Below are 25,806 nucleotides of genomic sequence, written 5' to 3'. Positions count from 1 at the left end.
ATATTTTACTGAAAAGGATTCTTAGAGTTCATCAATGTTAACTCAACAATCCTCATAAAACCCTTCTGTGGTGGAAAACGTCATCACCCAATTCACATAAGTCAATAGCAAAGTCGGGTGGTAATACCTCATTTATCCAGAAACTTTTACTATTAAGACTTGAGATTCTCAAGCCCCAACGCAGCCAAAAAAAAAAGTGGTGCTGGGAAAACTGGACAGCTACATGTAAAAGAAGGAAATTAGAACACTCCCTAACACCATACACAGAAATAAACTCAAAATGGATTAGAGACCTAAATGTAAGGCCAGACACTATAAAACGCTTAGAGGAAAACATAGGAAGAACACTCTTTGACATACATCACAGCAAGATCTTTTTTTGATCCACCTCCTAGAGAAATGGAAATAAAAACAAAAATAAACAAATGAAACTTAAAAGCTTTTGCACAGCAAAGGAAACTACAAACAAGATGAAAAGACACTCCTCAGAATGGGAGAAAATATTTGCAAATGAATCAACGGACAAAGGATTAATTTCCAAAATATATAAACAGCTCATGCAGCTCAATATTAAAAAAACAAACAACCCAATCCAAAAATGGGCAGAAGACCTAAATAGGCATTTCTCCAAAGAAGACATACAGATGGCCAAGCAGCACTTGAAAAGCTGCTCAACATCACTAATAATTAGAGAAATGCAAATCAAAACTACAATGAGGTATCACATCACACCAGTTAGAATGGGCATCACCAGAAAATCTACAAACAACAAACACTGGAGAGGGTGTGGAGAAAAGGGAACCCTCCTGCACTGTTAGTGGGAATGTAAATTGATACAGTCACTATGGAGGACAGTATGGAGGTTCCTTAAAAAACTAAAAATAGAACTACCATATGACCCAGCAATCCCACTACTGGGCATATACCCAGAGAAAACCATAATTCAAAAAGACACATGCATCCCAATGTTCACTGCAGCACTATTTACAATAGCCAGGTCATGGAAGCAACCTAAATGCCCATCGACACACAAATGGATAAAGAAGATGTGGTACATATATACAATGGAATATTACTCAGCCATAAAAAGGAACGAAATTGGGTCATTTGTAGAGACGTGGATGGATCGAGACTGTCATACAGAGTGAAGTAAGTCAGAAAGAGAAAAACAAATATTGTATATTAATGCATATATGTGGAACCTAGAAAAATGGTACAGATGAACCGGTTTGCCGGGCAGAAATAGAGACACAGAAGTACAGAACAAACGTATGGACACCAGGGGGGAAAGCGGCGGGGGTGGGGGAGACGAATTGGGCGATTGGGATTGACATGTATACACTGATGTGTATAAAACATGACTAATAAGGACCTGCTGTATAAAAAAATAAATAAAATAAAATTCCAAAAAAAAAACAGTACTCAGAGTTGTGAGGGTTAAATGAGTTAATGATATCAAGTGTTTAGAACAGTGCCTGGCACATACTAGTGTGTGTAAGAGCACTATAAAAATAGTTGTTATTATTATAAAGTTTGAAAAACAAGAAAAGCTGAGAGCAACCTTTTTAGTATGCAAAGAGTGTTAAAAGAGAATGAACCAGAATAGTAGGAAAGCAATTTCATTTCTTACAGTAGTGTTAAATATGGTGGAAGGGTAGACCATTTTATGTGAGGTTTTGCAAAGAACAATAAAAAGAGGGTGAAAATTGACCTCGCCAAGTACTGCAGGGACATGACATTAAAGTCAGGACAATAAATTCAACAAAAAAAGACTAGGTGATCTTTAAAAAAAAAAAAATGTAAACCATAATCACCCTGGACTCTTAGTATAAATGGAAATCCCCTAAATTAGAATCTCCGAGGATGGGGCCTGCGTATTTATAACTGGAATAGACCTATGGGTGATCTAACGCAGAGCCACGAGAACCACCAACATGAATGCACTGAGACTGAATTAAGTCTACTAAAACTTTTCATATATTTCTAATAACTTTAGTTCTCTGTAGTCCTAATCCACAACAAAACAAAAAAAGAGTCAAAGGGGCAATGGAAGGTGATGTTAAGTGGCCACATGGGTACAGCAATGTAAAAATTAATAGTATATCATTAAGGAATGAGACAGTGAAGCAATTATAAGCAGTCAAAAAACTCTTAAAGTCTAGCAGTCAGGAGTTTTCAGGATGAGGGGAAAAAAGCCCTAACATCTCAGTCTTCCCAGAGGGCTTCACTATGATACGTATGATTTTTTCTTTAATGTTTACAACATCAACCCCAAAGCATTAAAAGCTGAATTATGTTCAAATGTACTATGTTTTAAAAGAAAACAACATATTAAAGATTTCCAACTAAGTGGTTAAAATAAAATTAAACATTTAAAAGGGACAAGTTTTTATTATATAGAAAATTTGCTTTCATAAAACAACTTATTCCATGACAGTATCAAATAACTTGATCAAGATAACATTCCCTAGCTTGATTACCCTCTTCTTCAGACATGCTGCCAAACGTATTTTGGCAATTTTCAAGTGTCAAATCTACCTTAAGATGACTAAGCTTTGCCATATGATAAAGGCTCAGGAAGCAACTACTGCTTAAAATTCATGGCAGCTAAAAATGACATAACATTACAGTATTTCTCACCACAAAGCTTAGTTGGAAGGGACCAGGTCTACATGGATGTGTAAGCTCTAATATTTTTACTAAAAGTCCATAAGATAACTTCAGTGATACTTCCTGTATGGATCCCCAATCTAACATGACACAATGGTAACATATACTCAAAATATTAGTAATGGCAAAATCCAAGATTTGGGAAAAGTGTTTGCAGAGAGTGGAGTCCTCTAAGCATAATACATTACAATTAATTGAGAAACTTAAAGCTGTTTTTAAGGAATTTAAAACAAGCAACACATTGATTTATAAACATGAGATAAGGTTTTCTTTCTCTTCATACAGAAAGGGGAGAGTTACTTTAATGAAAAATCAGAAGTGTGAATGTTTAAACACATGTTCAAAGTTCTGAGACTCCAGACACAAAACCACTCATCTGGACACTGCAAGACCAGTGTTAAAAACAGACCACAACCATTCTCTGTCCTATTACATGTAACAGGTCAGGACAATCTAAAAATAATTGTTTTTGTTATTCTCACATCCATGTCTGCCATATATTATTTCCAGTCATTTCAGCCTCCTAAGAACTGCTCTAAAAAGACTGCCCAAAACATTTTCTTATATACAGTATACTCAGAATAGGCCAAATCTTTCATCTAGCAACTACATAGATATATATACAAATATTTAAATAATGTCCTTAGAAATATTTTGATAATACATTATAAATGACTTTATCTCAAATTAGACAAGCAAAAATGGCTTAAACTGTAAAAATCTGATCTGTACTACCTAGAACATATAAAGATTCCAAATAACATCCTACTAGAAGATAATAATCTGAGTTTTAGTCAGAATTTCAGAATTATACTCAAGCATAGTATCAGAAAAACATGGCAATGAAACATCAAGGAAAATGTACAACTTACATATATTATTTTTAAAGACTTGAAATAGATTCCCCATAGATCAGCAATGAACCCAAAGTAACAATCACTATCTCAATTTTAGAAATTAATTTTTTCCTCAAAGAACTTGATGTATTCATTAATGTAAAATTTTAAAAGTCTCATATATCACTGAGAAAAATATTAACCTCAAGAAAAGAAAGGGAAGAAAGGAAGGGGGGCATAAAGGGATAGCACAAAACATGAAATATAAAATGTCAATAATTATGAAAAAAAACACAAGTTTTAGTATGACCAATATCCAAAGAAATTAAAATTTAAACTATAATGAGACACCCATCTTAAGCTACAAAAAAAAACAAAGTTTCATACTCAAGGCTGGTGAGAGTATGGACAAACACACCTTAGGTCCACTGCAGGTAGCAATGTAACTGATACAACATTTCTGGAAGGAGTAACATTATCAAGAAACTTTACTTATTTTGCTTGCTTCCTTGCTTATGTACTCATTTATTTTTAAAGAAACCTTTTTAAAAGTTCACGCCCTTTGATTTCGTAGTACACGAAGATCCATACACAAATATTTCAAGAGCAGCATGATTTAAAATGAAGGCAAAGAGAAAACAACTTTCCAACAACAGAGCAATCACTGAATATAATGTGATATATCAAAAAATAATACATTCATTATGCAGGTAATAAAATCGTTATAAAAAAATCTTTAATAACTTTAAAAATAGCTTACATACTCTTTAAGTTACAAATCAGGAAATTCAGACAATCTACACAAATTTGAAAATAGAAAGGGAATATTGCAGAAAATTAAGGTATTCACCTCTAGGAAATGTAACTATGGGTTATTTTAGTCTCTATATTTTTCAAACAGTAGCCACGCTTATATATCCCAAAAGCAGTGGTATGTTGGTAAATGTTTAACAACAGTTTAAGGAGTCAGTGGGCTGCGTTGCTGATTTCCATGGTGTAAATATTCTCACCATGCCTAATTTCAAGCTACCAATGGTTTTAGCACCAGCTTGCAAAATTCCTGAAAACTCAGCAATCAGCTCTGGCAAGCCAGTACAAACTGGGTTCAGCACACCATTTGAGTCCAAAAGTATACAAATAATGATGATGAGTATGATTTAAATCACAAATACAAAAACAAGTAGCCCTCAAAATAAAAAGGTCATGTTATAAAATCTTTTTTAAAAAGTCTTCTTCACTACACGAGGGAAGAAAACAAAAGATGAAAAATAACTATAAAGATACAAATTATACTATACAGAGTTCAAAGACTTCCCCAGAATACCAAAATGCTACATATAGTCAACTACTACTGTACTGAAAAGGAAAAAAGGCAGGCAATTCCTAATAGTATTTACGGGTCAGTTGTTTATTTATTAATCCATTCATTCACCCACAGTATTTATTGAGAGTCCCTTAGGCCTACTATTCCAGGCTCTTAGGATATAGCTGTGAATAAAATCAGTCCCTGCCCTGGTGGAGCTTACATTCTATTCTAGCACAGTTATCACACAACCTTTTCCTAATGAGGAATCAATACTGAATTTTCCTGAAACCATATATTAACATAAGTAAAACTAATATGAATGAGAAGCAAGGGCACTGCATACCATCTGTTAGTTTTTAAAGAAAAGAGAGACACGGGGTAAGAAAAGTTTGTTTTCAAAAAAAAAAAAACACGGTGAAAGGGAAGTGGAAAAATTTAAAGCAGTGGCCCACCACCTCTATTCAGGCAAGCATCCCTTCCTTTCTCCTGGTGAAGCTGATGCAACATTCCAACTTTACTAAGCCATATGAGACTTTTATGTTGCCTATGGTCCAGCCAGATTCCTGCCAATAAGATTAAGCAATTGTATGGGAGTAGTATGTTAGGAACCACCACCTTAAAATATTCTCTTACTTTTGCAGGAGAACGTTGTTTCCGTTTCTTCTTTTTCTGTAAGTCTACTGGCTCTCTGATTTGTTTTTTGTCTCTCATCAGTTGCTCAGATACATCAGTAAAAGTAATTTCCTGCTTTACACTTATCTGTTAAAAAAAAAAAGCCAATTTTAGAAATAAACAAAAAGTCTATTGTGACAAAAAGCCATTGCATGCTTAATCCTTTGCTAAACCTACCTACAGGTGCTCCCAAAATGATTATTTGTGTGTGCAAGAGTGTGTTGAAGAATTCATTAATATGTAATTGATATATAAGAATCAACAGTATATAAATTGAGGGAATAAACTAGGATTTTACAAAAATTTATCTGGAAAGAAAAAGATTAAAATGTCCTGGGAAAAGATAATTAAGACCTAGCAGAATAAAGCAGAAGTGAGCACACAATTTCACTCCCACATTTAAGGAAACTGATGTTAAAGTTAAAGGCACAAAAAAGGTTAAATTCCAAAATCAATAAAATACTGGGGGATAAAAGGGGTATTCAGACTTCATGATGGGTTTCTCTCAATTTACAAAACATCACAAAAACAACACAAAATTCTAAAAGGTAATCTCATCAAAAAAGGAATGATAAACTAACAATGAAATCTAATTATCTTTAAGTTCAATGTTTTTGGCAATATCTTAGCCAGTATTTTCCTCTACAACCTCTACAACCATCATCAAATGTGTGTTTATAGAACTGCATATGGTTTTAGGCCCCTGCTATGTACAAGACACAATTCTAGCTACATGATAACAAGAAATGTTAAGATGTCAACAATGTTATCTCATCTTTAGATCTCAGTTCTCACAGATGTGAAGAGCTGCGTGTCCTAAAAAATAATATGGGGACTTCCCTGGTGGCACAGTGGTTAAGAATCCATCTCCCAATGCAGGGGACGTGGGTTCAATCCCTGGGCAGGGAACTAGATCCCACATGCATGCCGAAACTAAGAGTTCGCGTGCCACAACTAAGGAGCACACATGTCGCAACTAAGGAGCCCGCAAGCAGCAACTAAGACCTGGCACAACCAAAAATAAAAAAAAATTTTTAATTTAAAAAATATATGGAGGTTCTATGATCATTAACAGTAGCATCAATTCTCATCAGAATTGATGGCGCACAGTCATCCTGCTGTGCTACATTTTCAACCTATCCCTGAAATGAAAACACAAGTATCTTAAAACTAAGAAACTTTCAACCAACAAGCTCCGAAATACATTAAAAATCCTTGACTCTTCGACCATGTGAGGACACAACGAGAAGTCTGCAACCTGGAAGGGGACCCTCACCCGACCATACTTGCACCCTGATCACGGACTTCCAGCCTCCAGAACAGTGAGAAACAAATTTCTGTTGTTTATAAGCTTTTAAAAAAATCTTGATAATAGTCCAGGAAATACAATGTGCTAATGGCTACATTTTCAAAAAATACACTTAAAAAGGGGGTGCAAAAGGTTATAAACATCTTACAGACTCATAGTGTAAAGCTGGAAGACAGAGCTGTGCAGAGGGGTTCATGAGGGAAATGCAACATAAGCAAGGAATTTCAAACTAACCAAATAAAGAACTGGAAGTTTTCAAAAATTCCTGAAATGTGGGGGGCGTGAGAATTGCAAATCAAGGAGAACCTAGGCATAAAAACATGACTGTAAATGATTATTTAGCTAATAATTCTTTCTATCAGGTTAGAGAATCGTACTAATGACCATTCTTATGGCTTCTTTTGGTGTAATTATTTGAAACATTAAAATAGAATGGTAAGGTCACCTCCAACAAGGCTTTGGAACACAGACATGTTACCATCTTTGAAGTGATGTTTACTGAAATACAACTATTGAAACTGGGTATGAGACAAGGAGAAATGACAATAGACTAAGCAGTTGCTGAACTACTCTGGTCTTATGTTGCAGCAAAAAGTAGTTCCAACATTTCTGTCAACTTATAAATTACAAAGAAACCATGAAAATATAGCATGCAGCAGTAAGAAAGAGCCGGGGACTTCCTTGGTGGCACAGTGGTTGAGAACCCGCCTGCCAATGCAGGGGACACGGGTTCGAGCCCTGGTCCGGGAAGATCCCACATGCCACGGAGCAACTAAGCCTGTGCGCCACAACTACTAAGCCTGCGCTCAGAGCCAGCGAGCCACAGCTACTGAGCCCACGTGCCACAACTACTGAAGCCCGTGCGCCTAGAGCCCGTGCTCTGCAACAAGAGAAGCCACCACAATGAGAAGCCCGTGTGCTGCAACAAAGAGTAGCCCTTGCTCGCCACAACTAGAGAGAGCCTGCACACAGCAACGAAGACCCAATGCAGCCATAAATTAACTAATTAACTAAACATAATTAATTAATTAAAAAAAAATAAGAGACCAACTTTTTTTCAGCAAAAGTGTCGAGTAGAGTGTAAGACAGATTCACAAATAAGTTCTTCAATAAGAAGCTAATCACAAACAAAGGAAGAACCTTCATGTGCACACAGTGAAAAACATTAATTCATATATCTGAACCTTTTATCTATTTTCATATATATGGAAAGTGATCATATTGGTACTAGCATTGACAAATATAAGGTACACTTTTAACAATATGAAAGCACAGACCAAAACTTAGAAGTATCAGTGAATCAAAGCATTGTGAATACCAACAGGCACATAGCAAGTCACATGTTTAGAACAGTCCAACAGGCTTATCACTCATAAATGGAATAAAGTAATCTCTACATATAACACAACCACACACTAAAGTATACGGCCCAGCCTAAGGTGCTTAGAAAGGATGTTGGTAAATCCATAAACATAAAGAGATGGGTATGAAAATGACAAGGCAACTAGAAAGAATGAGGTGCAAAAAGTCTGGGAAAATGAATCTTCTTTGGCCCAAGAAAGACTACAATAATCTATAAAAACATGTAAACTTCTTAAGCATGACAAAAGAGACAACAATTCATCTATAAGTTCCCTACTATTTCCTTGAGAACTATCTTTAAAAGAAAATCAAGTACAGTGTTACTTTTCACCTAAAATAAAACAAAGTATAGTTAATCAAAGCAGGCATTTGCAGATGTGTGATAGTTGAAAAGACAGGTTTGCTGGATTTTTGAAACATTCATTGGAACATCAAGAAAATCAATAGGCTAGGAAGTATGTCAGATTAAAAAACAAAGGCAAGAAAAACCTCTGGTTTCTTCCCCATAGCTTAATCTTTACCATTTCACCTAGTGCCATGTACAACCTCCTGCCTACATTTGAGAGCCTGAATTTCAATGCTTTTCTCACTACCAAACCAGAAATACCATCAATACTGTCAATCACCCTACTCATACTTCTTTCATAAGATTCACTAAACCCAGACGCTTCTCCACCTGAAGCTGTTAAGACCCCTGCTCATCCACTGATCAAAGCTCCCTCTGGATCTCCACTTTGAGACTGGGTAAGCCATCAGGCATGACTCCCATGTCATATTTACCTTGTATATTCATCTAACTTCTTCCCCAACATCCTATCAAGAGGCAGAGCCCATGCTTCCTCACCCCTTTCCACTGCCCAAGCTGGTTCATTCTTGCTAGTTCTAATATATATCTCCTAATTATACTGAGGTATTCCTCATTTTTGATCACTCTCTCTTTATTCTCCCAACTTTAAACATAAAGAGGCCTCTCTATATTGAAAAAATCTTTCCCTTGATTCTAATCACTAGTAAATCACGCCCAGAATCCAGAATGACTCCTTCTTTTTCAGGACTTATTTCATGTCTTTTATATTTTACTATTTCATGTACCTGTATCTTACCTTGGTATCTGAAAATAAGATAGTCTTCTTTTGTATTTCTCATAACAGCTTTCACTCACTTATTCATTCAACAGCTATTAAGTACCTGCTACATGCTAAATTCAGTCAGTCTAAAGTAATACAATGGAAACTTTAAATTTACTGAGATTCTAATATGTACAGAGAAAAATACTAGATACTGAGAACACATTCTATGACAAGGTCTCCTTTCCAAAGGTCTTAAAATGGAGATGGGAAGTTTTGATGCCTTAAAAAAAAAAAAAACAAGTAACACTAATAAATGAATAAAATGGCACATATTTGGCTCAATCTAAATGAATGATACAGGGAATAAGGGCAGGAACCAAATGGAGAAATTCATGAGATCTGAAATAACTGCAACTATATCTATCCCCCTTTAATTTTTTTCTTCCAAACATGCTACTCTTCCCAACAACTTTCTTCCACACTCAATAATGTTATTAAGCGATGTAACAAATTTAAACATACCTAAAATGATGTTGCCAGACATAGTATGCGAAGAACATTTCATGTCGTTTGCAAATTTTGATCTACCCCTAACTCCCAAACAAGGTGACCCCTTATAATCACTTTGGACTCTTCTTTCACTTCATTCTCAATATCCTACGTCCATATGCATTTCATTCAAAGTAGCCTTATCAACCTTGATACTTTAGGGCATTATCATCTACCAATGTATTCTTTCACAAATAAATTAATATAAAACTGTTTTCTTGCCATTTCCCCAGTGAGGAAATCTACAATAGCTCCTTGTTGCCCATTATATCAATTATACTCTCCCCAGCTCAGCTTTCAAGATTCTACACGATCTACTTTACAGAAAAGACCTAGGTCACTTGGCAGAAGTATCTGTTCTTACCATCTCCCCATTTCTGGAGCCATATGTTCCTTTCAATTTTCAATTTCTCTTTTAGGTATTCTCATTCATCTTCCCACCCCTGTTTAAGAAAAAAGAAAGCATCTTGTGCTTTCCTCTATATTCTGTGCTACTGACTCCATTACCACCCATCTCTAAGGCTCTGCAGCTTCACTGCCTCTCTAAAGTAATCTCCCTTACTTCACCAACTACTTCTCTGCCTAAAAGCACGCTTAAATTTACCCTATAAATTCTTGTGGACCAAAATATTTCCAGCAACTTCCTTCCTCTCATGGTCAAACTTTTCAAAAGAATAATCTGTAGTAATAAGCATATAGGCAAAATAACTGCCACCAAACTTAGAGAAATGGTTATTCTGAGAGTAAAAACAGTATGTTGTCATATAAGAAGAACGTGTAACTATCGCTAGAAGGAAACGGTTCCAAAATACTGCCTAGGAAGCAAATTGAATCAAAGTGACCACAAGTACTACAAGTGTTTGAATGTAAAAAGAAAGATATAAAACAATTAACTGTACTGCAAATATACTGCCTAAATAATGTAGCAATATTCAGAAGTATTCATGGAGTCCAGAAAAAGAGAAATTTAACGCCAAGAATGTATCTCTGTGTGTATGCGTGTTTATTTCCAGGATGGTTTTGGAAAGAACAGTTACATATAACCAGTCAACAGGAAGATTTCTAATTCCAAGCTCACGAAGCCACAGAATAGGGCCAGAAAGAAAAGCAGCACATTGATGGACAGGCCTTTATGTGAATCATGAACCATAACCCTCCCTTTCTGCCTGACCCGACTGCATTCAAACTTCTGAAAGGAGCTACATTTGTCAGGGTCTGAGAAAGTCCATAACTATCTTTTGCTTTTGAAAAGGTTCAGGGACCCACAGTTCACAACAAACATTCTAGTGTACTTCTCTATAATATTTCTCATTATAAATTTGCATTTTGGTTGCTATATCATCATCTTACAATTTAGATAACTATAAGATGAAGTGGAAGAAGTGATCAAATCAAGTTATCTTACCTGAAACAGTGCTGACCACCCCCAACCTACCCAGAAATTCTATTCTTTTAACTTCTATAGCACCATGGTTTAAGTTCTTTGCTGTTCCTCACACAAGTTCTTCTGCATCCATCCTTCTACTATATATGTACCTTTATTTTGTAAGAGTTTTAGTACACCTCTATCAGTGGCTCTCAAAGTTTCGTCCAGGGACTTCTGAAAATCCCTGACACCCTTTCCAGTGGGGTGCTCCATGAGGTCAAAAATACTTCCATTATAATACCTATTTTTTTTCACTCTCCTCTTATGAGTATATAGCAGCAAAATTGTAAAACGAATTCTCACGAAATTTTTTATTTATAAAAGGGTTATATTTCATTAAAAATATGCTATATGTTAACATGTAATGGGATTTGTTACTGATAAATTAATAAATAAAATTTTAAATTTCTCAGTTTTAATTTCTAAAATGGTAAATATCGATATATATAACCAACAGAAGAGCTGTTAAGAGTCCTCAATATTTTTAAGAATAAAGGGGTCCCCAAGACCAGAAATTTTGAGAACCACTGAGCTAGATACATCTTAACTATATTTTGCATTCCCTCCCTTTTCTCCATTCAATTTCTTTCAATACAGGTGCCTGGGCCCAACCAACATAAAGAAATTAGTACAGACGTGTATGCATGTGTGAGTCAGTAGGCACACATGTACTGCCTAGCTCTGTCAGCTGAGATCACTGAGAAGCAATGAAATCCAACACAACTAGCATCCAAAACTTAGTTTCTAAATACCATTATCCAAACAAAAGGAAATGGAGCTCGTTGGAGAAGCAACTGATTTCAAAGCTGGGCAAAGAAAACTATACGATGACCTTGGAACATCTTGTGGTGCCAGAAACTAGAGTACAGGTCAAAAGGACACAAGGGTCTGTCTGAAAGAGCTCCCAATAGGCAAAGCTGAAACAACTTGAGCAAAAAAATAAATGACAGTACCAGATTATAACTCAAAGAATAAGGCAATATCCATCCTGATATAAATGGAAATAATTTTTTTAAATGGAGAGAAGGGACAGCTACAATTAACATAAATATAGAAGGAATGAGGAAAATACAAATTCACATTTAGGCAAACACTACATTAATAACTACAACTGGCAGGATCCACCAATGCATGCTTAAATAGGTAGGAAAAAATTTCAGTAGAAATAGGATATTTAAGCAGATTCAAACTATTTCCTACAAGATATTTGCCAATTACAAAGAAGAAAAAAGTGACTTTAAGGGAAAAACTGGCAGATATGACATTAACAAAGTACTGAGAGTGCAATATCACCTGTAATAAGACATACATCCACATTTTATAGTCCCTGATATGATACAGTGAGAAGAGGACATTTCTGTGGAATTTGTCGAAAAATGAAAGCTTCAATCTAATCGTAAGAAAACATCAGGCAGGGACTTCCCTGGTGGTCCAGTGCCTAAGACTCCACACTCCCAATGCAGGGGGCCTGGGCTCAATCCCAGGTCAGGGAACTAGATCTGCATGCCACAACTAAGAGTTCACATGCCACAACTGAAGATCCCACATGCTGCAACTAAGACCCAGCACAGTCAAATAAATAAATATTTTAAAAAGAGAAAAAAAAGAAAGAAAACATCAGGCAGCTGCAAATTAAGAGACATTCTACAAATAACTAACCAATACTCATCAACTAACAAGGTCATAAAAGATAAGCAAAGACTGAACAACTGTCATGGAATGGTGGAGACTCAAGAAGATACAACTAAATACAACGTGGAATCCTGAACTGAATCCTGGAACAGAAAAGGGATATTAGGGGAAAAACAGATGAAATTCAACTAAGGTCTGTAGTTTATTTAATAGTATTTTACCAATATTAAGTTCCTGGTTTTGATAACTGTACTATGGTTGCATAAGCTTTGATATTAGAGGAAGCTGGGTGATGAGATTATGTGAACTCAGTACTACTTCTGCAACTTTCTCATAAATCTAAAATTATTTCATAATAAGTTTTAAAAAACGATTCTATAATTTTTCTAAACTAAAAATAGAGTTGCCACATGATCCTGCAATCCCACTCCTGGGCATATATCCAGAAAAAACTATAATTCGAAAAAATATATGCACCCCAATGTTCATAACAGCACTATGTACAATGGCCAAGACACGGAAGCAACCTAAATGTCCATCAACAGATGAATGGATGAAGATGATGTGGTACATATACACAATGGAATACTACTCAGCCATAAAAAAAGAACAAAATAATGCCATTTGCAGCAATATGGATGGATCTAGAGAATATCATACTAAGTGAAGTAAGTCAGAAAGAGAAAGACAAATATCATATGATATCACTTATACGTGGAATCTAAAATATGACACAAATGAACTTATTTACAAAACAGACTCAGAGACATAGAAAACAAACTTACAGTTACCAAAGGGGAAAGGGAGCGGAGGAGGGATAAATCAGGACTTTTGGATTGGCAGATACAAACTACTATATATAAAATAAACAACAAGATCCTACTGTATAGCACAGGGAAAAGAATATAGAAAAGAATGTGAAAAAGAATATGTACATATATATAAACACACACACATATATACATATATATGTATAACTGAATCACTTTGTTTTAAATCAGTAACTAACACAACATTGTAAATCAACTACTCTTCAATTAAAAAAAAAAACCCAGGGGCTTCCCTGGTGGCACAGTGGTTAAGAATCCGCCTGCCAATGCAGGGGATGTGGGTTTGAGCCCTAGTCTGGGAAGATCCCACATGCCGCGGAGCAACTAAGCCCGTGTGCCACAACTACTGAGCCTGTGCTCTAGAGCCCGCAAGCCGCAACTACTGAGCCCGCGTGCCACAACTACTGAAGCCTGCGCGCCTAGAGCCCGTGCCCCGCAACAAGAGAAGCCACTGCATTGAGAAGCCCGCGCACCGCAATGAAGAGTAGCCCCTGCTCACCACAACTAGAGAGAGCCTGTGAGCAGCAATGAAAACCCAATGCAGCCAAAAATAAAATAATTTTTTTAAAAAAACAGCATTTATATGGTGTTCTACAAATTTGTGATGCCTCCTCAGCATAGTAACTATGATTTATCTGACATTTACTATGTACCAGGCACTGTCCTAGGTACTAAGGATACAATGGTTGGGCATGCAGGGAGGGAGGGGGGTGCTTTTGGTCTCTATCCTGTATAATCTATTGCATTTAATCCTACAGTAAGACTATGAGGTTAGCATTTTCATCCCATTTTACAAATAAGAAAACTAAGGCTGAGAAGGGTTATTTGTCTAAGGGAAACAAAAATTTCCACCCAAGTCTTCCAAATCCAGCAACAGAGATCCTACTTACTGTTATCTGTGAATTATTTTTTATCCTCATGTTACCAATAAAGAAACTAAAACTTCACAGAGGTAAGTGTCTTACCCAAGCTATTGGATTTCAACCCTAGGACTTAAACCACGATTTTGTATCTCTTAATCTGGTGTTATTTCCATTACTATTGGGTTGGCCGAAAAGTTCCTTCAGTATTTTTTTTTTAATTTATTTATTTATGGCTGTGTTGGGTCTTCGTTTCTGTGCGAGGGCTTTCTCTAGTTGTGGCAAGCGGGGGCCACTCTTCATCGTGGTGCGCGGGCGTCTCACTATCGCGGCCTCTCTTGTTGCGGAGCACAGGCTCCAGACGTGCAGGCTCAGTAATTGTGGCTCACGGGCCCAGTTGCTCCGCGGCATGTGGGATCTTCCCAGACCAGGGCTCGAACCCGTGTCCCCTGCATTGGCAGGCAGATTCTCAACCACTGCACCACCAGGGAAGCCCTCCTTCAGTTTTTAAGTGAAAATAAAAGACACATTTTTCATTTTCACCAAGGACTTTATTGAACAACGTATTCACTGTTTTGTTCCACTACCTTCTGCCATTTTTCAGGCAACTCCATAATTCCACGTTCCCAAAACTTTTTATCTTATTGAGCAAAGAACTGTTCCAGGTGCCTTTTACAGTCTTCCAAGAAACTGAAATTTTTTCCATTAAGAGAATTTTGTAAAGACCGAAATAAATGAAAATCTGAAGGTGCAATGTCTGGTGAATATGGAGGATGAATCAGAACTTCCCAGCCAAGCTGTAACAGTTTTTGCCTGGTCATCAAAGAAACATGCAGTCTTGCATTAACCTGATGGAAGATAATGCGTTTTCTGTTGACTAATTCTGGATGCTTTTCGATGAGTGCTGCTTTCAGTTGGTCTAATTGGGAGCAGTACTCATTGGAATGAATTGCTTGGTTTTCCGGAAGGAGCTCATAATAGAGGACTCCCTTCCAATCCCACCATATATACAACCTCACCTTCTTTGGATGAAGACCAGCCTTTGGTGTGGTTGGTGGTGGTTCATTTCGCTTGCCCCAAAGTCTCTTCCGTTCCACATTATTGTACAGTACCCACTTTTCAACGCGCATCACAATTTGCTTTAAAAACAGAACGTTTTCATTACGTTTAAGTAGAGAATCGTGGGACTTCCCTGGTGGCACAGTGGTTAAAGAATCCGCCTGCCGTATGTATAGCTGATTCACTTTGTTATAAAGCAGAAACTAACACACCATTGTAAAGCAATTATACTCCAATAAAGATGTTAAAAAAAAAAAAGAATCCGGCTGCCAATGCAGGGGACATGAGTTCAATCCCTGGTCCAGGAAGATTCCACACACCTCGGAGCAACTAGGACCGTGCACAACTACTGAGCCTGTGCTCTAGAACCCGAGAGCCACAACTACTGAGCCCGCGTGCCACTACTACTGAAGCCTGCACGCCTAGAGCCCGTGTTCCACAACAAGAGAAGCCACCGCAATGAGAAGCCGGCGCACCACAACAAAGAGCAGCCCCCGCTCGCCACAACTTAGAGAAAGCCCACCCGAAGCAACGAAGACCCAACGCAGCCAAAAATAAATTAGTCCATTTTTAAAAAATGCTTCCCAGGGCTTCCCTGGTGGCGCAGTGGTTGAGAGTCCGCCTGCCGATGCAGGGGACACGGGTTCGTACCCCGGTCCAGGAAGATCCCACATGCCGCAGAGCGGCTGGGCCCGTGAACCATGGCCACTAAGCCTGTGCGTCCGGAGCCTGTGCTCCGCAACGTGAGAGGCCCCAACAGTGAGAGGCCCACATACCACACACACACACAAAAAAAACCAAAAAGCTTCCCCAAAAAAGTAGAGAATCGCATGCGGAAATACAATCAAAAAGGTATTTTTCACTTAACTTTTGTGGAACCCAAATATCAAAGTGATTAACATAGCCAAGCTGGTGCAAATGATTTTCAAAGCTTAATTTGGATATATTGAGTGTCGGCTATCTCCCTCGTGGTATAACATTGATTGTTTTCAATTAAGGTCTTGATGTGATCACTATCAACTTCAACTGGTCTACCCAACCGAGAAGCATCGTCCAGGGAGAAATCTCCAGGAAACTTCGCAAACCACTTTTGACACGTTCAATCAGTCACAGCACCTTCTCCATTCGCATTTCAGTTGGGTTTTTACCTTTCTTGAAATAATAAAGCATAATACACCAAAAATGTTGCTTTTTTTCTTCCATCTCCAATATTAAAATGGCTACACAAAAATTCACCAATTTTGATTTTTTTTTAATGCATACTGATATGACAGCTGTCACAATACAATCAAACAAAATTGTTTCGAATGAAGTTAAAGACAACTTAGTGCTACTAGACCATCTTACGGAAAAAACCGAATGAACCTTTTGGCCAACCCAATATAACTGCTTCTTAAAAATCTAAATTAATCAAACTTATTTAAAAAGATTTTTACACAAACATATTTCATTTTCCCTTATATAAACTATAGTTAGGTTGCTGCCAAAATGTGGAAAGAACTTCTAGTGGTTCAAGCGAAAGGAAATAATTTTTTAAAAAATAAAGTGGACAAAATGTCAACAATATTTATTGAAGTGTTAAGACTTGAGTTTCAATCCCTTCTCTTCCAATTATTATTGGGCAAACTTGGCTTCCATAAGTAGCACGGAAAAATAAAAAAAGCACAGGTTGGGAGTTAAAAGAAATACAATCTAATCCCAAAGAGTAATACTAGCAGCATGAGGGTAAACAACTAAAATTTAATCATTTGGAACTTTCTTCACCTATAAATGGAGGGAATATTCCTCACAGAACTTCTGTAGAGTTAAAAGAGATTATATATGTAAAGCATCAACTATAGTACATAGCAATATATAGTTGATTTTTTGATGTTACTGATTATCATAATCATTTCCTCATCTGTTTATTAGTGGTATAATAATATCCAGCTTATACACATCAGAAAATCAAATGAGATTACATAAAAAGCACCCTGAAAACCTTCAAGTTCTAAATAAATATCTATGGTATTAATTATTATTACACAACTGCAGGTGTGTAATTGCTTAGATACATAGAAGATTACCAATTTCTACAGACATCTCCACTTAGACATCCTATTATCTAAAACTCAATACTGCTAAAAATAAAACCTTTTTTCACATCAGAACCTCCTTCCAAACTCCTTGCCTTTCTTTTCTTCCCCGTGCCTTTCAATATGCTGTATTATATCCCAGTCTCCCATCTAAAGACATCTTTTAATTTTCTTCTCCACTCCCAACCCAAGACCAAGTCCAGTTGTTTTCCTTTTTTCTCAATATCACGTACAAATCTGGAAATTATATTTCACATTTCCTACTCCAGATCATTTAAAAAGACATTAAATTGGGAATCTCATACACTACTAGAGGGAGAATAAATTGATCAACATTTGTGGACTATAAATTGGCCAATATATAATCAAGAGTCTTAAGAAACCTATACTGAAGAAATAATCTCACATGACAACAATGCCTACATGTAACATCACAATATTATTTACGATCATAAATAAAGTGCGAACAGTCTAATACCCAGTAAAGAAAGAGTGAGATAAATTACAGTACAGCTATATGACATACAGTAATTAGAAATCTTACTTTTGAATAATATTAATGACATAGTGAGATGCTCATTGTTTGAGGTTAAATGATATAGATAAATATGTTGATAAATATATTTTTACAATTTTACACAAATACATATACAGCACATTTTATATAAACACAACATATGCAGAAAACAAACAAAAAAAGGAAACACTAAAATATTAACAACAAAATGTTAGTGATTATCCTAGAGTAGTAAGATTATAGCAATTTTTATTATCTTCTTTATAGTTTTTAAATTTTTACATTTTCTCAACAAACGTGTTACTTTATAATCCTAAAAAGACATTAAGTCCAGTCTTAGTACACATCCCTAGTATTAATCAAAGAAAAATCTATTCATTGTTATCTTAATGCATTAAGTTATTCTAAGAAATGAAACATTAAGCCAGCAAAGTGAAACTGAAAAAATTTCTATGGGTGAGTTGGAAAAAAGAAAAAGCCATCAAGTAAATCTTGATCCCTATCTCACATCATCAGCAAAAATCAATTCCAAATGGATTGTTAATCTAAATGGAAAAGGAAAATCAAAGTTTCTATAAGTTAACAAAGGAAAATATCTTCATCACCTTGGGGCAGGCAAAGAATTCTTAAATAGGATACACAAAACACCAAAAGGAAAAGACATAAATTGAACTTCATTAACACTGACTTCTGTTCATCAAAAGAGTAAAAAGGCAAATCAGAGTGGAAGAGTGGAAAAGTTAACTGATATATATATATATATCCAATAAATATATAAAGAACTATTACAAATCTGTAAGAGAAAGAAACCTAATAGAAAAATGGGCAAAAGATGAACAAGTACCTTACAAAAAAATAATATCCAAATTGTCAGTAAACATGAAAGGCACTCAATTTCATTAGTTATCAGTGAAATGCAACCTAACAGATACCAAGGATACAGAGCAATTAGTATAAATTGGCAAAACCATTGAGAAAAACTTCTGACAGAAATTCCTATAGCTGAACATATCCATACCCAGCAAACTCAATCCTAAGCAGCATAAAACCAACAGAAATGAGTGTGCACATGCACCGAAAGACACAGCCATGAATATACACAGCAGGGAATTCCCTGGCAGTCCAGTGGTTAGGACTCAGAGCTTTCACCGCCAGGGCCCGGGGTTCAATCCCTGGTCGGGGAATTAAGATCCTGCAAGCCACTTGGCACAGCCAAAACAAAAGAGCACTTTTCAGAACAGCCAACATCTTGAAACAAGACGGCTGTTATATTAGATATACTAGAATGAATAAATTCTGATACATTCACACAACTGACAATTATACAGAAATGAGAATAAACAACTACCTATGCAATAACATGGACATACCTCATAAAAAATGTAAAACAAAGAAATCAGACATCAGAGTAGATAGTACATGATTCTATTTATACTGAATTCAAAGTCAGGTAAAGCTAACTGACCATGATAAAAGTGTTTGGGTAGGGGTTATCTTTAGGAATTAGAGGAGGGTTGTGACTAAAAGGGATACAAGAAGGGGAGGGCCTCTGGGATACTGATAATGTTCTATGTCTTAATGTATCGGTTACACATGTATGTTCATTTTTGAGGAAATTCGTGACTTACAATTTGTGCACTTTTCTGTATGAATGTTGTATTTCAATAAAAAGACATATACCTAGAGAAAGAGCTTTACAAATATGTAGACATATAGATAGATACAAGAAACATGCTTGTGTATATAGATATCTCTATATATAAGCATGATCCTTTCATCATTATTTCATTCAAACAAATCTAGTAATAACAAATAACCATCAATAGGGGAGCGGTTGAATAAAATAAGGCACGTCATTTAATCATTCATTAAAATAAATAAGCAAGCTTTATATGCAATAACATGGAAATTTCTACAAAATGTTATTAAATGAATAATGCAAATTTCAAAAGTATATAAAAATAACATCTAATTTGTATAAAACAAAATGTATATTTTCATAAGATATATATTTACAAAACACATTATATAGAAATAAATACAAACACATATTCTGTACGTTTGTTATAAATTTAAAATTTCCAGGATATCAGTATTAGTGGTTATCTCTTTGGAATCAGAGTAGGAAACAAGGAACTTTTACTTTTTTCTTTGTTCTCTTCTATACTATTTTAATTTTTATAAGGACTATGTAGTCCTTTTATAATAAACTTCATCATACAATTATGAAAAAACCCCAAGTAGACATCTCTGAGACTGATCTAGCTAGAATGACCCTATCACAGCCTTGTCTATAATGATTTACAATCTGGGCACTACTTGATGTAAGAAAGAGTGTAATTCTCATTCAGTACCACTATCTCACAATTCCAAACCAAGCAATTAGACATCAAAGATCAGACAGAACTATATGAAAAGTGTTAGGAGACTGGCTATGTTATTAAAGAATCTAAAAAGAAATCTTCTATTAACAATTTATGTCCACCTAAGGGGAAAAGAAAAAGATAAATTGAGTCCAACAACTTTACGAGCACTGGAGGATACTGAAAAATAGACCATTCTGGGTTAGCTCTCTAAAACAACCTACTAGTGGAGATACCTTGATTCATCGACTTGCCAGGTGAGTTGAAATCAGTAACAATAAGCAATAATATGACTATCACCAGGAAAAACTATAAAGCAAGATTACTCACTCCATGTTTTCTGCTAAAATATTGATTCCTATCAAATAGGACACTAAGTGCCATACAAGCAAGTAAAATCTTGTTTAAAATAAAAACCCTAGAGAACTGATATAAATTACCATATATTTTCTTTAAAATGAGCTCAATTAATAAATGTGTTTCTGAAAATGACAGCCGAAGAGTATGCTGAAGTAAAAAGCATTTGAATGTGGGCGGGGGGAGTACCTCTTTAAGTATACAGACCCAATAAAAGCCAATGCAATCACCTCAAAAGACAAGGACCCAAGCTGCAAGGAACATAAAATTACTTCTGAATCACCCAAATGAATTTAAAAGAAATACAATGGTAATAAGAACTGGCTACAACTAATAAATAACTTTGTTGAAAAAGTATACAATGTCACAGGGATAACAAGTTGGGAGTTAGCCAGAAAGAGAGGAAGAAACATATCATACCAATGACTATTTAAGCAAATAAACAGAGCCACACAGACTTGTCACCTTCTAGGATGATTGTGAAAGATCATTTGTTACCAATAAATGTAATACAATCTGGCAACTAAAACAGAGTATAAAATATGTGGCAAAAATAGTTAAGTATCTTAAAATCACTGACATGGATAAAATGATTATTATTTTTGTTGTTGTTAAATAGGAGAGGAAAAGTCACTCATTACAGGACATATACTCAAATTCCTAGCAACAGCATATTGGAGTTTTATTGACTGGAGCAACATGTATTTGGGGAAATATCTATACAATTCTCCTTAAACTAGTGACAGGATTTAAGGCAATTTTAAAACTAAAAACAAAAGAGAGGTCTTAAAGCAAGGGCTAAATAAGTCTTGAGTTTCCTAGACCATTAAACAAAATAATCATAAATACTAAATGCATAAAAGGATGTCTACAATTTTATTTATGCTGTTTTACAGCACAGAAATTCATGACTAAAATTAAAAAGCTACACAAGCGCTGAAGTATATTTTTTCAGGAGTCATAAATACCTGAAATAACTTACACTTTATTATATCATCAAATGACTAGAACATGATTTTTTATAGCTAATTTATAAAATCCTTTCGTTCAAGTACAATCCAATAGCCCTCTAGAAAACAAATGTGGCATATATCGTTACGAATGACAGTTTGCTCTATTTTGTCAATACAAACATGTCCTTTACTCTTCAACATACTTGATATCAATAGACCATAATGTTCCCAATCCCTCTTCTATGGGTGTAAGAATTAAAAGGATAAGCCAAATACTTTTTTTCAAGTTTCTGAAATAGATTTAGTTTTTGAGTTGAGAAGCTTTCTAACACAGTGCTATCCAATAACGCTTCCAGCAATGATGGAAATATTCTTTATCTATGCTAATACAGAAGCCATTAACCACATGTGGCTACTGAGCACTTGAAATGTGGCTAATGCAACTGAGGAACTGAAATATTAGTTTTAGCTCATTTTAATTCAAATTTCTAACATCTTTGAAAACAAAGTTCTAATGAGCAAACTATGGACGTTCACAAGTTGGCCTGCAGGACTTCCTGGTGGCGCCGTGGTTAAGAATCCACCTGCCAATGCAGGGGACACGGGTTTGAGCCCTGGTCCAGGAAGATCCCACATGCCACGGAGCAACTAAGCCCATGCGCCACAACTACTGAGCCTGCGCTGTAGAGCCCACGAGCCACAACAACTGAGCCCGACTGCCGCAACTACTGAAGCCCCTCTGCCTAGAGCCCGTGCTCCGCAACAAGAGAAGCCACCGCAATGAGAAGTCTGCGCACTGCAACAAAGAGTAGCCCCCACTTGCCAAAACTAGAGAAAGCCCGTGCACGGCAACGAAGACCTAACTCAGCCAAAAATAAATAAATAAAATATTTTTTAAAAAAGGTTGGCCTGCAGACTTCAGACTGCTGTTGAAAATGTAGAGCCACAGAGTTGAAGCTGGGTGATTGATTTAGAGTAGTAAGGTCAAGATAAATCCTGAAAACCAGCAGTTACCACAAATGGAAAACTTTTACTTCAACTGTCACGAAACAATAGGGTGTTTACATAGGCTACAGAACCTAAACTGTTATTAACAGTTTAAGAAAACACAAAACTCAACTTTTTGTTTTGAATTAACAAAAAAAAGTTAATATGAAATAAAGTTCTTTGTGACTTCCAAGTGAATGAGCAAATAAAAGGAAAAAACACTTATATGTTCAATATCTATTTTTAAAAGACTTTTAGCACACAATCTAGAAAGGATGAAAGGCCATGTAGCTTAAGCTTTCACATTCTGGGGGACCTGGATCATACTGTTCTACATCAATGCCCTCTATTTAACTCAAAAATGTATATTCACAATCCCAAGACCTGCCCTTCACCACTTTGCCTTATCAGCAGGAATGCATAAGTAGTAAGTAAGGGACAAAATGTCTCATGTCTGTTATGTACTACTATAAAGCAATATTATACAAATCCTAAATTCTGCCATTTGGTATACAGTATGAGACAACTTTTCATTGATTCATTCTCACAAGGGACTCAAATTTATCATCATCTATTAGGAGTAACAGGACTCAATTATGGACTATCCAAAATTTGGAATACCAAGCAGGTATTTAAGAAGTATTAGAAGAGTAAGGAGTTGAGAAAAGTGCAAACCATGCTGGTAAATGGAAAGAATAGATAAAAAGCAACATGACCCTATGCATGGTAGGCATATCAAAGAAGCACTGAAGAACATACACCAAAATGTTAGGAGTGATTATATCCAGTGGCAGGGGTATGACAGGGTATTTATCCTGGAGATATGTACACCTACGTTCACACAAAAACCTACACACGAATGTTCACAGCAGCTTTATTTGTAATAGCCAAAACATGGAAACAATTAAAATGTCTCTCAATAAGTGAATGTTTAAACTGTGGTACAACCATACCATAGAATACTACTATATAATTAAAAAGAACAAAGAATTGATATATACAACAACTCAGATGGCTCTCAAGGGCATTAAGTGAAAAAAGTCAGTCTCAAAAGGTCACATACTATATGATTCCATGATATAATATTCTCAATATGACAAAGTTTTGTAGATGGAAAACAGATTAGGGTAGGATAGCCAGGGGTTAGGAATGGTGGGGGTAACAAGAAGAGGTGTGACTACAGAGGGGTAGCATCAGGAAGATCTTTGGTATGATGCTCTGTATCCTGAGAGTCATGGTAGTTACACACACCTACATGTATACAAAGAAAGGTCTAAAACAGTCATCTAAACTTCTACTTTAAGAAGCTACGAAAAGAAGAGCAAATTAAAAATAAAGTAAGCAGAAGGAAAGAAATAAATGAGAGTAAAGATGAAAGAAAGTTCAAATGAACAATAGTGAGCTCAATAAAACCAAACCTTAAATCTTTGAAGAGACCAGTAAAACTGATAAACCTCTACCCAGATTAATCAAGAAAAAGACAATTAGCACTATCAGGAATGTGAAAAAAGAAATTATTACAAATCCTTTAGACAATAAAAGAATTAAGAAAATATTATAAATATTTTTGTTCAATTAAAAAATAAAAGAATGAACAAATCCCTTGAAAAATATAATTTATCAAAACTAAATCAAGAATAAAATTTAAGGGCTTCCCTGGTGGTGCAGTGGTTGAGAGTCCACTTGCCGATGCAGGGGACAAGGGTTCGTGCCCCGGTCCGGGAAGATCCCACATGCCGTGGAGCAGCTGGGCCTGTGAGCCATGGCCGCTGAGCCTGCGCATCCGGAGCCTGTGCTCCGCAACGGGAGAGGCCACAACAGTGAGAGGCCCGCGTACCGCAAAAAAAAAAAAAGAATAAAATTTAAAATCTGAGTAGCCTTACATGTTTTAAAAATTATATTTGGAAGTAAAAACTTTCCCACAAAGAAAACTCAGCCAAAAATTAGCTTTATTGGTGAAGTCTACTAAATATGTATGATAGAAATAATACCAATCTTACACAAACCCTTACAGAAAACAGAGAAGGAACTATTTCCTACCCCATTTTTAATGTGGCCAGTATACTTAAAACAAAGACTGCAAGAAAACTAGTATCCCTCAGAAACATACACAAAAAAATTCTTTTAAAAAAATTAGTAAACTGAATCCAGCAACTTATAAAAAAGATGACACATCATGACCAAGTGTGGTTTATCCCAGGAATGCAGAGTTGATTTAACATTTGAAAATCAATCAATAAATTCACTATATTAAGAAAAGGGAGGAGGGACTTCCCTGGTGGCGCAGTGGTTGGGAATCCGCCTGCCAGTGCAGGGGACAAGGGTTCAAGCCCTGGTCCAGGAAAATCCCACATGCCGCAGAGGAACTACGCCCGTGCGCCACAACTACTGAGCCTGCGCTCTAGAGCCCGTGCTCTGCAACAAGAGAGGCCACCGCAAGGAGAAGCCCGCACACTGCAATGAAGAGTAGCCCCCGCTTGGTGCAACTAGAGAAAGCCCGCGTGCAGCAACGAAGACTCAACGCAGCCAAAAATAAATAAATTTATTTTTAAAAAAGGGGGAGAATCATATAATCATCTAACAGATGCAGAAAAAATATTGATGAAGTTATACATCCATTCATAGTTTTAAAAAATTTCAACAAACTAGAAAGAAAACTTCTTCCACCTAATAAATAAAGATCACCTAAGAAAAATCTATAGCTAAAATAATTCTTAATGGTGAAAAGCTGAATGCAGTCCCCTAAAGATCAGGAAAAAAGCTAAGATGTCTACTTTTACCGCTTCTATTCAACACTGTACTGGAGGCCTATTCAATACAATAAGGAAGAAAAAAGAAGTTAGATTGGAAAGGAAGATGTAAAATTTATGGATAATAGGGACTGTGAATAAACCTAAGGAATCTTACTAGAACTAACAGGTACATATAACATGATCAGAGAATACATGGTCAATATAAAAAGAATCAACTGCA

At 36.0% G+C, this 25,806-nt stretch overlaps 1 protein-coding gene across 7 annotated transcripts in view; it reads right to left on the bottom strand.

Moving 5' to 3' along the window:
* ZNF148 (zinc finger protein 148) overlaps positions 1–25,806 on the bottom strand; it is a 155,472-nt gene that overhangs the window by 44,328 nt on the left and 85,338 nt on the right. For all 7 annotated transcript variants that reach the window (XM_060149302.1, XM_060149297.1, XM_060149303.1 and 4 more), the window contains one exon: positions 5,446–5,571. In XM_060149302.1, coding sequence (XP_060005285.1) covers positions 5,446–5,571 — 126 coding nt within the window. The remainder of the gene's footprint in view (positions 1–5,445; positions 5,572–25,806) is intronic.

The sequence above is a fragment of the Lagenorhynchus albirostris genome, chromosome 5, assembly GCF_949774975.1.
Source record: "Lagenorhynchus albirostris chromosome 5, mLagAlb1.1, whole genome shotgun sequence".
NCBI lineage: Eukaryota > Metazoa > Chordata > Mammalia > Artiodactyla > Delphinidae > Lagenorhynchus > Lagenorhynchus albirostris.
The sequence above is the reverse complement of the archived record's forward strand: the minus strand, read 5'-3'. Positions and strand labels throughout refer to the sequence as shown.